Consider the following 15,694-nt stretch of genomic DNA (forward strand, 5'->3'; position numbering starts at 1 on the left):
AGAACCAAAGTGAAAAAGGAAAACAACCACAAAATGTTGGTCAGCGTTGTTATACAGCTAAATGAAAATATAAACGCAAAATAAGGACGTGCAGTGCCCTTTAAAATTTTGCTGCAGAGTTCTGGTCAGCATGACACTACAGCATATACTTGCATCGATCGAATCTGGTGTTCCATTCCCCTTTTTTTTTTTTAATACAACGAGGGAGAGTGGGATTTGAACCATGTTTCCCTTAATAAAAAGAGCATGCTATGTTACGGAGCTATAAGAGTCTTGTGATTGTGTTGTGTCCCAGTCTTACGTTGCAGCTCACATCACTTCTGTTTGTAACTGTTAATTACACCTAAGTGAGGTAATAACGTAAACTGTTCGGCAACAAAAGGGTATTCATATGGGATTAAACGCAAAAAAAAAAAAAAAAAAAAAAAAAAAAAAAAAAAAAAAAACTGCTTCTTTATTGACGTTTGAAAGTAGCAAAAAAAGAGTTCAACCTGTGACCAAAAACATCTTGTTATCAAAAGATTTTTGGCAGAGCACCTCCTTTTCTTTTTTTCTTTTCTTTTTTTCTTTTTTGCGTAAATACTAAATAGCACATTGTCTAGTAGCCCCATAACTTGAATGGGAAAAACAAAAGGATTGAGAAGCTTGTCAGCAAAACAGTATCCACGTTCTTTCTTCACTAAGCTTTTACCCAATAATCAACAAAGCAGAAAAGAACCTGGTTATAAGCTGCATTTGGCCTGAAGAATACGACTCATGTGCTTGTTGTTGGAGACCAAAATGCACCCACATATAGTAGAAATACGTGGAAAGCTAAGGATGTTAACCAAACAAATGGAGGATCGAAGAAGTCTCAACTAAACTAAAAATTTATATCATTTATTTTTCCCTTTTAAGAAAAATCATATATCTAACTTTTTTTTATGAGAATTCATCTTTTTATTCTCTTTTCAACCTACCTGTAAATAGAATTAATGTTAAAACTATTTTAGATCGAAGGACAATGATAATTATAATACAAAGATGTCATATTTAAAATATTATAGGGATACAAAACCATAAAAAGAGTTACACAACTCAAAAAAAACACATATACGACCATACTCAAAAGTGCCTCTGGCAACTCAATTGTGATGATAACATGCCAACAGACCACTGGTGATCAGACAGCAAATCCCAGACTCAAAAGTGCCTCTCGCAACTCAGTTGAATCAATTCTGCCACTCCTGTCCCTATCAAATCTCTCAAAAATATCCGGAGGCATTTGCAATAGAGTAGTAGCAATTAGAAAAACAAATTTGAATTTGAAGAGAAATAAAATAAATAAATAAATAAATGTGTTTTTAATATCAATTATAATTTGAAACCTCTTACTTACCCTCCAATGCTGTAGACTGTAAAATAATGCAGTGAATTCCTTAGGTCCTACATTACAATCCCAAATGAAACAAGTCAATAAACCTTTGTAGGAGGAAAACAAATAGATTCAAAGTAAAGCACAAATTTGAGTAGTTTATTCATTCCAAAACCAAAATAATCAAACACCAGCAACAAATTAATGTTTCTATTATTAATTATGGAAAGAGGAGTTATTCATATGCAAAGTCAAAAAATTCAATTAAAATTTTTACTATCATGTAAGTACTAATTGTTAGGGTAAATTGTTCCCCAATTCTTGATATTTCAAGGTCTTTTTTTTTTTAACAACAAAGTGGGGGGTGGGGTTGATTCTCAAAAAAAAAAAAAAAGTGGGGGTTGGGGATTCGAATCCAAGTCAAGTTAATTTCGAAAGAAAATAAATAATAACGCTCTTGACTTCTAAATAACTCAAGTTAATTAATTATTAGTACAAAAAAAAAAAAAAAAAAAAAAAAAAAAAAAAAAAAAAAAAAAAAAACAAAAAGAAAACAAAAAAACAAAGTCATGATGAGTTGGGTTTAATCAAGTCACTCTAGATTTCCTTAGATAAGAACATGTCAGATATAATTTTTATGTTTATATATATATATATATATAGTTCAATAATTGAGGGATGTAGATTAAAACATTGAATATCTCCGTTAGAAATAGTAGAACTTATCAACTAGTTGAGATATAGGGCTCTTGACACATCAAATATAGCTTGGGTCATTTCATTACATCGAAATGGACTTTTTTCAATAAGGAAATTTATTAAAAAGGTAAAATTTTAAATACATTTATACACTATGTTAGGTGTTACAGAGGAAAAAGAAAATTTCCCCGTTACCGAAAATAATGGCAAAAAAAGAGTTCCCTAAGACAATAAAACACCAAAGAGTCAAAGCCTAGTGTTTTATGTTCAGCATTTTCACTATTCACAAATTTATAACACTTGTTTAGTAAAGAAAATGAATCATGGCACTTTTTATGGCACCTGTTTACTGATTATTAATTACCGTTTTATTTCAAGCAAAATTATCTTCATCTCTTTACATGAGCAATGATAAGTTGATAACTTAAACTTTTGTTAAAATCAAATGTTGTACTTTGTATCTCCCATAAAACTTTTTGGTGGAAGACCAGGTAAATCTTTTTATCTTAAAATTGTCCATAAACAACTTAGTAGAAACTCAAATCCTAATCACAAAGTTACCTTAACAAATCAAATTTAAATATATAATTTGTGTGAATTTCAATTTGATAATATTGGTTAGAACAAGTCTATAGGTTGTAGATTTTTGTTTCCAAATAAAAGAAAAACATATTGAAGTTTTCTTCCAACGAAGAATCTTCTCTAATCCATTATATAATTGTATGCAAAAGCAACCACATGTATATAATTATATGACCCGTTAAATCATTTAAACAAGTACATGTGAATATTCAATTAAAAATTAACACATTAAATCATTTTAATAGGTCCCATAATTATTAACTAAGTAATATGATTAAAATTGCTCATAAATATTCATTTGAGTTGACACTTATTGAATTTGAGAAATAGAAAAGTTTTCCTCTATCCCATTTTCCTCCCACGATCCAACCTATTTTCCTCCAACACATAAAACCATTCAAATGTATTACTAAAACAAGTCCTATAACTCATTAAATATTTCATGTGAGTAAAAGTACATGACGATGGTTTTATTAATCACCATGTAGTTGTCACAGAATGAAAAATGTGATAAGGGTTAGATCTCGTCTTAGCATAACAAAACAGAGATCCTTGAATCAACAAGGAAAACCTGAAATCTACCTGTAAAAACTAAAAAGAGAAAACCTCTCTCTTGAAAACATTTATAGATATTTTGAACTATCATAATTTCGTTTTACATATTGCAAGCTTATTTAGAGGCTCCAAAAGACTATTTTTCCCCTCAAAATATTCTGATTCTAATTGATACTCCTATATTCTACTAGGACTTTGATTTGACTAAAAATCCTTATAAACACCTAAAATATTGTCCTTTGATTTGAATAAAATTCCTTATAACACCTAAAATATAGAACTTTGATTTGACTAAAAATCCTATAAAATGCCTAAAATCAAGGAAATACAATCCTAAATACAAAAATTCTGAAGATTGACATGAAAATTCAAAAATGAATTAACTATGTAAATTATCCCCCTATATTATGTCCTTTGGATTGGGAAAATTTTCCTACAAACCAATTTGAAGTTAAATTTTTTTTAAGAAATTTTATTTCATCCAAAAAGTTTTATCAATTTAAAAATAAAAATAATAATAATAAAAAGAAAAGAAGAACAAGTAAAAGTCTAAGTCTCTAAGAAGAAAGTTGTTTATCCCGTTAAGCCCTCGTAACCATTCCATTCATGGGAAAGAGTGAGCATCCTAAAAGGGTTCTTAGCTTAGCTGGGTTCCGAAAATAGAAATCAATGCACTCCTAATCCAACTCCAACACCATAAAGAGCAAGGAACACAAAGACAACATAGGCAATGCAGAAGTTTTAAACACAAACACCAACAAAGGCCAAGTAAAAAAGGAAAAACAAAAAACAAAAAAACAAAAACAAAAACAAAAACCATGACCTCCTCCCACACCAACCCCAGTATCATTTTTCTCTTACTCATTTCTCTCATTCTCTCATCCCACCTCTACAATGTCTCTGCAGATGATGACTCTGAAGTGGGTATGTTATCTCTTTCTCTTCTCTCTGTCTTGTAGTTTTTCTTTTTTTAAGTTTTGAGGAATGCAAACATAATGTTGTCTCACTTCATCTTCACGGACTCTAATAACGATTTTACTGGTCTTTTTTTATATTATTATTATTATTATTATTTGAGATTTGAAGGAATTGTTTCTTACTTTCTTTCCATCTTCTGCATGGACTCATGAAAAAGACAACAAAAACAAAATCCAACTCCTTTTTTTCGGTTAATGTTTTAGAATAAAGTAGGTATTAGCTTCTTTCTTACTTGTTGCATCAGGTTCCAAGGCCAAGAGAGACAAGGAAACAATCCTTTTTTTTAATTTTTTATGTTTGAGAAAATAAGATTCTCTCTCTCTCTCTCTCTCTCTCTCTCTCTCCATTTACTTCACTAGGGACCTAGTATTTCAAGCTAGGGGGCCAAAGTGTAAGAAAAAAAAATTCCAAATAGATATCTATATAGTATTAACAAAATATCAACCAAGATAAATACACAAAATCATTGTTTCTTAATATATTAAAATGTAATCATTTAGCAACAAAGACAAAATAATATTGTTTTTTAAGAGCATTAGCTTTTGCCAAAAAAAAAATTTTATTTTTGCAAACCAAAACTTACTTTTGCTATTTTAATATAGCATTTGAAATGTCTCATACAGTAGTACTTTTGGTATTTAGTGTTCTAAATACTTAATACTTATCGTTTAGAACACCTTATGCTAGTACTCTAATATTCGGCTAACTAGGATTTTTTATTTTTTATTTTTTATTTTAAAGTTTTGTTTTTGTTAAGTTTTTGAGTTTGATAGTTGCTAATTGGATTAGGCTAATTAAAAGGAATGGATTCTAAGTTTTTGAACGGGAAGTGAAGCTTTAGAAATTTAAAAAAAAAAAAAAAAACATATAACTAATAAAAAAAATTCTCTTTTTTTCTTTGGGCCAGGGGGGGCCAAAAAATTTTCCCTTTTTTTCTTTTTTGGGGGTGGGGAAGCCCCATGGGTATGTTCGCAAATGGACTTGTTATCAGTACTTATCAACCATCCTATTTATGATATGACAAAATAGCAATTGGTGCTACATTTAGAAAGAAAAATTTTGATTTTTTATCTTAAAAAAGATATGGAAGATAAAATGGGAAGTTTTAACACACTTCTAACCAATTGAGCCAGAGTGTAAGATCATAAAATATCAGATCATGACTACTTTGAATCATTGTATTTAAATAATCTTTTCATGCCTTGCAGAGGATGAATCTCCATTTGCTTACCTTGAAGACACTGGTAAAGGTCCAACGAAATGGGGCAACATAGATCCACTTTGGAAAGCTTGTGGTAATGGAAAATTGCAATCTCCTATTGATCTTCTGAACAGAAGGGTGCAAGTTATTCGTAACTTAAACAAATTGAAAAGGAATTACAAACCAGCTCAGGCTTTTGTGAAGAACAGAGGACATGACATTACGGTGAGCTTTCAGCTGCCACTGAGACTATATACTTTGTTATTCTTCTTCATAGTTATGATTTTTATTATGTTCCAATTCAGTTTATGTTTGCAAGCTTAATCTAATGAATGTTTTGAGTTGCATACCCACCAGCTTGGACCATTCAATGATCAACTTATTTTGTTTATAGAAACACGCATCACATGCATGGAAAAATTATATGATCCTTCTAAGCTTTACCTCCTTAAAGATGTAATGGGAAAATTTTGTTGCACTCGTGCATTTACACACTACCAAAATATAATTGAAAACACAAAAGTTTCCCAAGATGTAAAACTCACACATACCAAATGAGTTGAAATATATTGACCATGTTATTATCTATAATGGATGTTTCATCAGGTGATCTGGAAGGGGGATGCCGGATATATTGACATAAATGGGACTCGTTACAATCTGTTACAGGTTCATTGGCATTCACCATCTGAGCACACATTCAATAGAACAAGGTTTTTGTTTGCCTTCTCTTTTTCATTTGATGCATCTACGGACAAATTGATTTTTGTACAACCCACTCCAAACATTGCTTTTGTTTCTGTACAAAAATCTAATCTTCTGCTTTCAGGTATGACTTGGAGCTCCATATAGTTCATATGAACCCCATTACTAACAAGATAGCTGTTATTGGAATTGTTTACAAATATGGCCGCCCTGATCCCTTGCTTACAGAGGTATTTAGATGGTTTTCTTTTCATCTGCTTCTAGAGATGCATAAATGCATATGCATATATTCATGTACCATAGAAATAAATGCATCACATTATTTATTAAAACTATAGTTATGAGATGGATGTTATTGCAACTATGACAAATTTGGCACCCTGTCCCCGTCCTTTCAATGGAATTATGATTCTCTCTCTCATGCATATATCCATAAGACATTCATAATATGATGCATATAAGGGTCCGTTTGGATAGCACTTATTGTTGTTGGAAGTTAATAAAAACTGATTGTTGCTGAAAACACTGTAGCAAAATAATTTTTAAATGTGTGAATAGTATTGTGGGACCTACTTTTAATATTAAATATTGCGTGAACAGTGCATGAACAGTGCGTGAACAGTTCACACACAGTACACGCACAATAATTTTTGTCTCTCAAAAGTCAACAAAACCGGCAAAAAAAAAAAAAAAAAAAAACAGAAAACGCAACTCTACTTTCAGCAAGAAAAGTGCGTGAACAGTTCACACACAGTACACGCACAATAATTTTTGTCTCTCAAAAGTCAACAAAACCGGAAAAAAAAAAAAAAAAAAAAAACAGAAAACGCAACTCTACTTTCAGCAAGAAGAAGCGCTATCCAAACCTAGGCTAAATATTATTTATATAAATGCATGCTTTTATATATTATATGCATGTATACTACCATGCACATACTTAAAAAAGTACATAGTGATCTTCTTAATTTGTCAATACAGTAATGAATATAGAGCTCAATGTAGAAAGGGACCTAACATCACAAACAATGCCAAGAATTTCAATTTGAAAAATTCATTTGTGTTTTATAATAGCTGCGTGACACATCAATATATATATATATATATATAAAAGCAAAAACTCCATGCGATAAATCATGAAGTTCTGCAATTTAGCACACTCTATGAAGAGAATTGAGATACCCTTAAACCATATTAGATATAAGAACAAATTTAAAAGTAGAGACTCTTTATTTCCTTTAGTTTAATGTTTTAAGATTAATTTTTGTTACATTTTGTATTCAATGTTTTAAGACTACTATTTATTTCATTTGGTTCAATGTTTCAAGACCTTCTATCTCTCACACACACAAAAAACTCTTTGCATTTTCATTCATCCTTTTCACTTTTACTCCTTTATATACACATGTTCATAGCCTTTCATATCATCCTATCTCAAATACATTTAGACAAAAAAATCATGTCATTTATCTTCAACCTTTCAAGGACACCTACATAACTCCAACGTTGCAGTATCATTTGATTGTAACTCATATGAGTAGGTTATGACCAAGGAAGGGGCTTACATTTTTTATTCAGTGATGGTAACTTATGATTTTGATGTTGAAGTCAGGCATTGTAGATTTTGTGAATGTTATGATTCACTTGGAGTCTTTGAGTGTTTGAGATTTTGGTTTGGGAAAATTATAAATGCATTTTATTTTAGAACTAAATAAAAAGAAAAAGAAACCTTCTTATTGATTATTTATGAAGTTAGTTTTTAGTTTTTCTTTTTTCTTTTCTTTTTTTAATTTTGTGTTAGAATTCATAATTTGTAGGTTTCTTTGTATGTAGCCATAGTGGTAAAAACAAAAATCGATGGTGACTTAAAAGTATTTTTCGCTTTTTTTAAAAGGATACAGAAGCCCAACTAAAGTCAATTGAATTTTGATAAATGAATGTGTTTTTAGGAAATTTCTCTTTGTTTAATCACGTTCTCTTTATGTTGATACTTACAAATGATTTCTTTAATTCCGTTGAGATAATTAATTGGGTGTTTATGATCAAGGTCTCCATATTTGATTATGAGAATAGAGTGATTGAGAAAGTGTTTGGTAGGTTGCTTAAATTTATATAATTTTAGGATAATAAAGTATTTTATATTTTAAATTCTTATTTGTAGATTTCAAAATCATTTAATTAGTTTGAAAAATAAAATCTACTTTTAACAGTAAATATTATAATATATTATAATCTTACAATGTTATACAATTTTTTAAAATAAATTATGAATTTTAAAAAATCAAGTTTCAAAGTATTTAACAATGTTATGGGCAAACATAAATATTATACAATAAAATAAGTATTAAGTATTATATGTAGATTTTAATATTCATAAAAATTATTTCAAATGAAATTGTAAAGTAGCCCGCGTATCGTGCGGAATATCATCTAGTTTACATCAAATGAGATTTACACTACATAAGAATTATGTTCAAAGAGATCTATAATCTATTACATTAAAACAGACGGAAAGATAATTGTATGCCTGCTATCTGCAGTTTTTTTATATATGTGAACAATCATAATGAGAACCCTTTAGTTTATGCTGGACGAGAAAGGCTAGTCTAGCAATTGTGTTGTCTAAACCAAAACACCCTTGTCATGAGTGACAATGTTAGTCCTTGAGTATATTTTACAAATGTACAACTATTGCAAATATCTCCTTTTTGGAGCACCTTGAAGCCACAGATATGGAGTTCTTCAATCTAACCTTCCATAGGTTTTCTATGAATACTTGAAGTTATCGTTATAGTTGTCCATACCAAATAATTCCATTATGACACCCATTAAAGAGTATTCATTCCAGAGCTAAGGTTTTAAGTTCCCCAGAAGTCATTACATACCCTTCATTTTATCTCTTTGGCAATGAAATATAGAAAATGAAAGCATCCATAAGGATCCATTTATAGGTTATTTAAAAATGGTTTGGAATGCAAAAGTAATAGCATACTTTTGACACACATGCATTAGAAGAGTATTGTTCTTCATGAATGAATCAAAATCTTCGATTGACATGTGATTATTTCTTCCTATGAATTTTCTTGATTATTGATTTTCTTTTATGCCCCCTCCCTTTCTTTTCCAAAGCTGTTCCACCACATAAAGTCAGCTGGGAAAAAAGAGAAACCTTTGGGGATCATTGACCCAGGATTGATTAAGTTTGGGAGCAGAAAGTATTACAGATACATTGGTTCTCTTACAGTTCCTCCCTGCACTGAGGGTGTCACTTGGACAATACTCAAGAAGGTCCTTCACTAAGCACACAATTTCTCGACCAATAAATGCAATATTGGTTCTGTTATCTTTTTCTTACTCCGAATTTGCACTTTCCAACATGCCTCTCTTTTATAGGTGAGGACAGTTTCAAGGGAGCAAGTGAGAGAATTAAGGGAAGCTGTTCATGATGTAAGTGTTTCTGGACTGAGATGACATCATTTTGATTAAGTACTCCACAGAAATTAAGGATGTGCAGGACTAACCCTAAGGAATGATGATATAATTATAAGCTTTTGTTATTTAACAAAATATCTGATTATGATATGACTTGCGAGTTCCAAATCTGACCTAGCATTTTGTCAATTTTTTCGACAAATAGTATATTTACTAATTGACAAGTTATTATGGTAACCTTGCCTCTCTCTCTCTCTCTCTCCACCATCTCTAAATCAAAAATATCTCTCAGATGCAAGATAATTTTCATTATACAATATCCTAGTTGATTTAATGAACATGTCTTTTTAGACATTGGAATCTCTGAAGTGGATGGTAGTCCTATACAGTTATACATCCTATATATCAAAGAAGGCACTTCAAAGTTGAAGTGATTGCTATCACCTGCTTTTTGGAAGAAGTCATAATGGTTGTTCTGAGATTTAAAAGATAATTACAAAGATGAAGCTTTATTCTTAACCAACATATTTTCACTCTTTCACATGAAGCCAGGCTTCTTGGCTTATTTTAATGGAACTCTTAACTGCTGATGTTTGAATAACTTTTTCCAAAATAAAGAGAAAAATTAATAATTACTTTGCTTTCAAGTTAAAACTAAAAAGAGAAGTGGGAAGCCAATCCATAATGTGTGTTTTTGTTCAATAATATGTATTAAGGTAGATAGGTTTGAATCTTCTGTAACATTTACTGCTGGTCTCGGGAAAGCTACGGATGGCACATCATTCGAGATACTTAATGCAAGAACCAGTAAATACATCAGTCATAAAGTAAGGGAAACAATATAAAAACTAGCAAATGATGAAGGAAATGTAACAGAAACAATTTTCCTCTAAAGTGCCTGCTCACTTTAAGCTAATGTGTTTGCTTTTGTCTTCAGCAAGAATCAAATTCATTTTCAAAGACATTGGTATCATGGTATGAATTTGATTGTTGGTTTGTACTTTTTTACAGGGATTTGAGTCAAATGCAAGGCCAACTCAGAAATCAAAAATAGCAGTTCAGTTTTACGTACCAAAAGAAAGTGAAATTTCTTCTTAGGTTTCCATACTTTGAATATAGGAGTAATACTTCCAGAACTACATAACTGCATTGTCTCCAAATAAGAGACTTATGCACACATCAACTAGAATACCTTCCGTGTCTCTTGAAACAAAGATGTTATTACATGTTCAGCAGGTAAATGAAATAAAAATATGAAAATTGACATTTCTGTTAAGTTTCAAAGTTAATGTTACACTTATTTTTCCCCAAAAAAAAAAAATGGTTAATGTTACACCATTTGAATTAAGAAATTAAGAGCAGTTTACCATGTGATTCATGCATACATTGTTATCATTCATTCCTCACAAGGATTTCTTTTCATGGCTATTTGGATTCTTAATGCTTGCTTTGTCAAACACAGCAGGGCATAATTAACACTAGTATTCTAAAACATTGAAGGGTATTTCTTTTCCCAAGAAAGAAAGCGAGTGCTAGTAGAAACATTAAGCAATAAGTGAATGATGAAAATTAAACAGGATAGCTAATTGGAAAAGGAAACTCTTAGAGAAGGTTAATTCTTACAATGGAAGGAGAACCAAGGTGAAAAAGAAAAATAACCACAAAATGTTTGTCAGAGTTGTTATACAGTAAATGAAAAAATAAACGCAGAATAAGGACGTCTAAAATTTGTTGCAGAGTTTTGGTTAGCAGGACACTATAATATGCAAAAGGATCGATCAAGTCTGGTATTCCACTCTTTTCTTTTTTATTCAATAATACAATGGAGAAGAGGGACCATGTTTTCCTTAATAAAATAGAGCATGCTATGTTTCCGAGCTATAAGACTCTTGGTGATTGTGTCCAAGCCTTACGTTGCAGCTCATATCACTTCCTGTTTGTAACTGCTAATTACACTTAAGTGAGGCAATAACGTAAACTGTTTGACAACAAGGGCATTCATATGGCATTAAGCACAAAGAGAATGCACTTTATTGACGTTTGGATCATCAATTTACCATTAGCAGTTCCAATAAATTCAACTGGTAAAATTTTTTTTTGACCTTGAAACTAACAAAAAAAAAAAAAGTTCAACCTGTGACCGAAAACATCTTTTTATTAAAGACTATTGGCAGAGCACCTCTTTTTTCTTTTCTTTTCCTTCCATTAGAAGCTCAAAGTACTAAGCTTGCTGAATCAAGAAGCAGTAACAACTTGTAACTCTCATTTTCACTTGCGTTGGTCGCAAGAACACTACACTGGAGGCTGCCAGCTCATACAGCGGCATGACAAGTGATATCTTCACACTGTTCCATCTCAAACTTGTTGTACCAAGGCAGCCAGCAGTACTGCTTACCGGATACTGCTCGTCGAAACTACTCTTGATAAACACAAATACACCGAATTGGCTGACAAACAAGAAACTCACAGCTGAACACATGCTTAAGGTGGTCCAATTTGCATAGAGGTACAAGAAAGTCTCTCATTTATTATCATCCTCCCATATGGACCCAAGCCAAGACTCGGCTACACCTCTTCGAATTTTCCCTCCAAGCACGTTACTTGCCCTACTTCGACTAAGCATAGCAGCACTACAAACTAATCTCCATGCTTTGAGATAATCGGACTTCGACATGAGCTTTAGCTTTAATAACAATAATGGAACCTCTTGAATGTTAGAAGTATGTGATTTAATAATTAAATTTATCATATCTTAATAGCTTAAATTTTTGGGACCCCTGCACCTCACTGATGAAGGTTCCTTCCTCTTCGCCAATGGCATAGCCAAAATCAATGTGAACAAGTATCACAAAGCATCTAAAGGTTGCCAACAAACCACGCTAGGAGATGCAACTTTAGCCTTGCACCATGCGAATCTGCTCAATGTGCTCATGGCGATAAAAAAGATGATGGAACCACCACAGTTGACATTCCTATATATATATATATATATGATGTGCCTACAGAAAGTGGTGCTGACATGCTATTAGAAAAGAATGGTGTGTTTGCTGAAGCGACATTAAAGAAAGTGGACCTGTGGTGGAAATGGCATTTTAGCTTCCATCTGAAGAGTGAAGAGGAAAGTACAACTTTTGGCCTAAAAGCTAAGTGGGATGGAGCAAAGCTAATTCTGCATGTAGGTGCATAAAGGAAGAAAGCTTGAAAGTCAAAGGCCATATTCACATTTCAAAGTAGAGAAGCCTCACGTCAGGTACCTTATCAAAATGCTATCACCATGGTGGTAACGAAATTCACCCAAAAAAAAAAGTCTAAAGCTACAAGGAGCATTCCAGGTTTAACATGATCACTTGGTTACAACTTGACTTTCTTGGACTTCATGTCCACGGCTACTGGCTGAGTGGCTGACCTCCTTAGTTAACCGTGGACATGAAGTCTAAGAAAGTGTTTATTAAAAAACTTAAATTATTTATTTTCGTGGTGGCACTATGAATTATTTTTAGGATGATCATTAAAAAAAAAATAAAACTTAAATTTAATAAAAATAAAACTTGATAAATCAACATCACAAACAAGGAGGAAAAAATTAAATAAATAAAAAATAAAAACTCGCAAATATAGAAAATTTTAAAATTTCATTCTATGAGTTTCTATATTTTGAAATCATTGTACAATAGCTCTCTTATCAATGCTATCACCTACATGTTTTTTTAATTTATTCAACCAAGCAATTATTGAACTATTGATCTCTCATGCAATTACTAACATCTTGCCTAAATAAGTAACTATATATATAAACAAAATGCATCATAATTTTTTATAATCTGTTCCAACCAATTTTTGCATTTTTTAAATTAAGGAGTAATTACAGTAAACCCACATGTAGTTTGACCTGAAATCACTTTGCCTACCATTTAAAACGTGTCACTTTACCCGCCTGAAATAAGCTCCATTAGCACCTCTATTAAAAATAGGGGTAAACATGTATTTTTACTTTTATTTTGAGTCTCTCTCCTCCCCAAACTCACAAAAAAAAATACAAAACTAAGAAAAAATAAGATCAAAAAGTTTTTTTTGCAAAAAAAAAAAAATTGAAGAGGAAAGAAGAAAAAATTCATCCGAAATTCCTATTATAATAGGAAATTTCTCAAACACATTCAACCAAATATACAAATTTTTAACTACATATTCATTCCAATACCTCAAAAATCCAAATCAAAACACAAACCCTTTCAACAGATACATTCAAGCCCATGAATCCACAAGACTTCATACCCACCTTCATTTTCAAACCCAACCCAAATTCAACCATAGCCATCGCAACAACTATTGTGATGTCATGGAAACCTGAAGAAAGCACACACGATACTCTCTTTGATGGACAGAAACTAAATTGTTAGTTTCTAGGTAGTAAATCTTGAATCCACAAACGATTCCTTGAATCCACAAGGTAATAAAACTGAAATCCATCAGAAAAGAAAATTGACAAAACGTCTGCGTTTATTGATAATTGTCTATTTGCCTCTGACAGCTACAACACATATAAATATTGAGAAAAACATCTAAAACTCTAATTTGCATTAATTACGCAATTAGGTGACAAAATACCAAAATTTACCAAAAATGGAAAATTTGAGTTAAATGTAGAATCATAAGTTACTGACCTTAAAAGTTGTTCTAAAACAAGCAGAACCTTATTATATCTTTTGAGTAAAAAATTATTAAGAAAACAAAAATTACTATAAATAGCAAAATCGTAGCTTTTGAGGCCTAAATGGAGGAATTTGCCATTTTCAAGGATACCTAATGGCAAATCTACGAGTATTGTTCAGAAGGTCATTTCGCTTCAACTTGCCAAATTTCATGCGATTTCAACTCCATCACCCAAATAATTTCTACTAGTGCCTTTTTACTTTGCGTGATTTTAGGCGCTCTTGGGAGTGTAAAAAGGTTGTGGCGGTCTGTTCTACATCACATTAAAACCACAACCACCACCAAAATCAAATCAATCACGACCCAAAACTATAATAATAACAAAAATTAAAAATAAATAAATAAAAAATGAAACCCACGAAGCAAAAAAAGGAAAAGAGAAAAGATGCAGTTAGATCTGAACCTTCAACATGAATTCCTCGCAAAAACGGTGGTGGTTGATTTGGGTTTTGCTAGGTTTTCACTATAGTGGCAAATCAACCTCCTTAACGCCACCACGAGAGAGAGAGAGAGAGAGAGAGAGAGAGAGAGAGAGAGAGAGAGAGAGAGAGAGAGAGAGAGAGAGAGAGAGAGAGAGAGAGAGAGAGAGAGAGAGAGAGAGAGAGAGAGAGAGAGAGTTTGTTCTTTATATATTAATTAGAGGGTTTTCAATCTTGTGTGATTAATTTTCTTGCTGCTCTTGCGTGATTATTTATTTATTTTTTTGCTTCAGGTTATATTTAAATTTTATTTACATATATAGATGGAGATTTATCCCAACAAATTTATGGCAGATGTCCTCTTCGTGAAGTGACTCAAAACTTTCATAATTTTAACCAGATTGAATAAACAAAACCAAGAAATATTTGGTGTCCAAACTCCCATATTGCAGCCCTCTAGCCATAAAAAAGTTGTATCATTGACCACGTTCTTCTCGTTTTTACAGGATTTTGGAAGAGGTGATTGGTGGACACCCATACCCCCAAGCCATGTTTATTATCATGGAGATGCTTAAATCATTGGCACCATATTTCACGGCTGCTGTTGTGATTGTACTAAGTCCCTTTGCAAAAGAACGCATACCTGTTGAAGTCAGCAATTACCTGGTCTCAACCTTTAAAAAGTGGCTCGCTAGATTCTCTACGCCTGAAGTCACTGTCGTCATTGAAGAGAGAGGTGATCTCACTAGCAACCAAATCTATAAGGCTGCCAGAGCCTACCTACGTACCCTGATTCATGATTCAACAAAACTAACCCTGGTTTGGGATTCAACAAAACCAAGACGCTTCAAGGTAAGCAAAGAAGATAGGCAAAAGGAATCAATCATTGATGTCGTAAAGGATGTACATGTTATTGATAACTTCAGAGAAATTACACTTAAATGGGGGTTACGTACAGAGAGAGAAGAGGGTTCTGGTATTATAAAGAAATGTTTTGAGCTTTCCTTTGACAAGGGATACGAAACGGATGTGCTAGAGTCTTATTTAGCTGATATAGTAGAT

The 15,694-nt window shown here is 32.0% G+C and overlaps 1 protein-coding gene across 1 annotated transcript; it reads left to right on the plus strand.

The window, feature by feature from the left end:
• Window positions 1-3,782: 3,782 nt before the first annotated feature.
• Window positions 3,783-10,735, plus strand: LOC111992310 (alpha carbonic anhydrase 4-like). The gene is made up of 7 exons (XM_024024182.2): window positions 3,783-4,114; window positions 5,377-5,594; window positions 5,976-6,082; window positions 6,199-6,304; window positions 9,201-9,359; window positions 9,465-9,518; window positions 10,515-10,735. The coding sequence occupies exons 1-7, from the start codon at window positions 4,009-4,011 to the stop codon at window positions 10,599-10,601; spliced, it is 837 nt and encodes a 278-aa protein (XP_023879950.1). The 5' UTR covers window positions 3,783-4,008; the 3' UTR covers window positions 10,602-10,735.
• The last annotated feature ends 4,959 nt before the right edge of the window (window positions 10,736-15,694 follow it).

This window comes from Quercus suber, unplaced genomic scaffold (genome assembly GCF_002906115.3).
Source record: "Quercus suber isolate HL8 unplaced genomic scaffold, Cork oak 2.0 scaffold_547, whole genome shotgun sequence".
Classification (NCBI taxonomy): Eukaryota; Viridiplantae; Streptophyta; class Magnoliopsida; order Fagales; family Fagaceae; genus Quercus; species Quercus suber.

Bases quoted from the DNA above. Each gene is read 5' to 3' on its own strand.
- LOC111992310 (XM_024024182.2), top strand. From the start codon at position 4,009: ATGACCTCCTCCCACACCAACCCCAGTATCATTTTTCTCTTACTCATT. The intron at 5,595-5,975 runs GTGAGCTTTCAG...ATGTTTCATCAG, and splicing joins ACAGAGGACATGACATTACG to GTGATCTGGAAGGGGGATGC. The intron at 6,305-9,200 runs GTATTTAGATGG...TCTTTTCCAAAG, and splicing joins CTGATCCCTTGCTTACAGAG to CTGTTCCACCACATAAAGTC.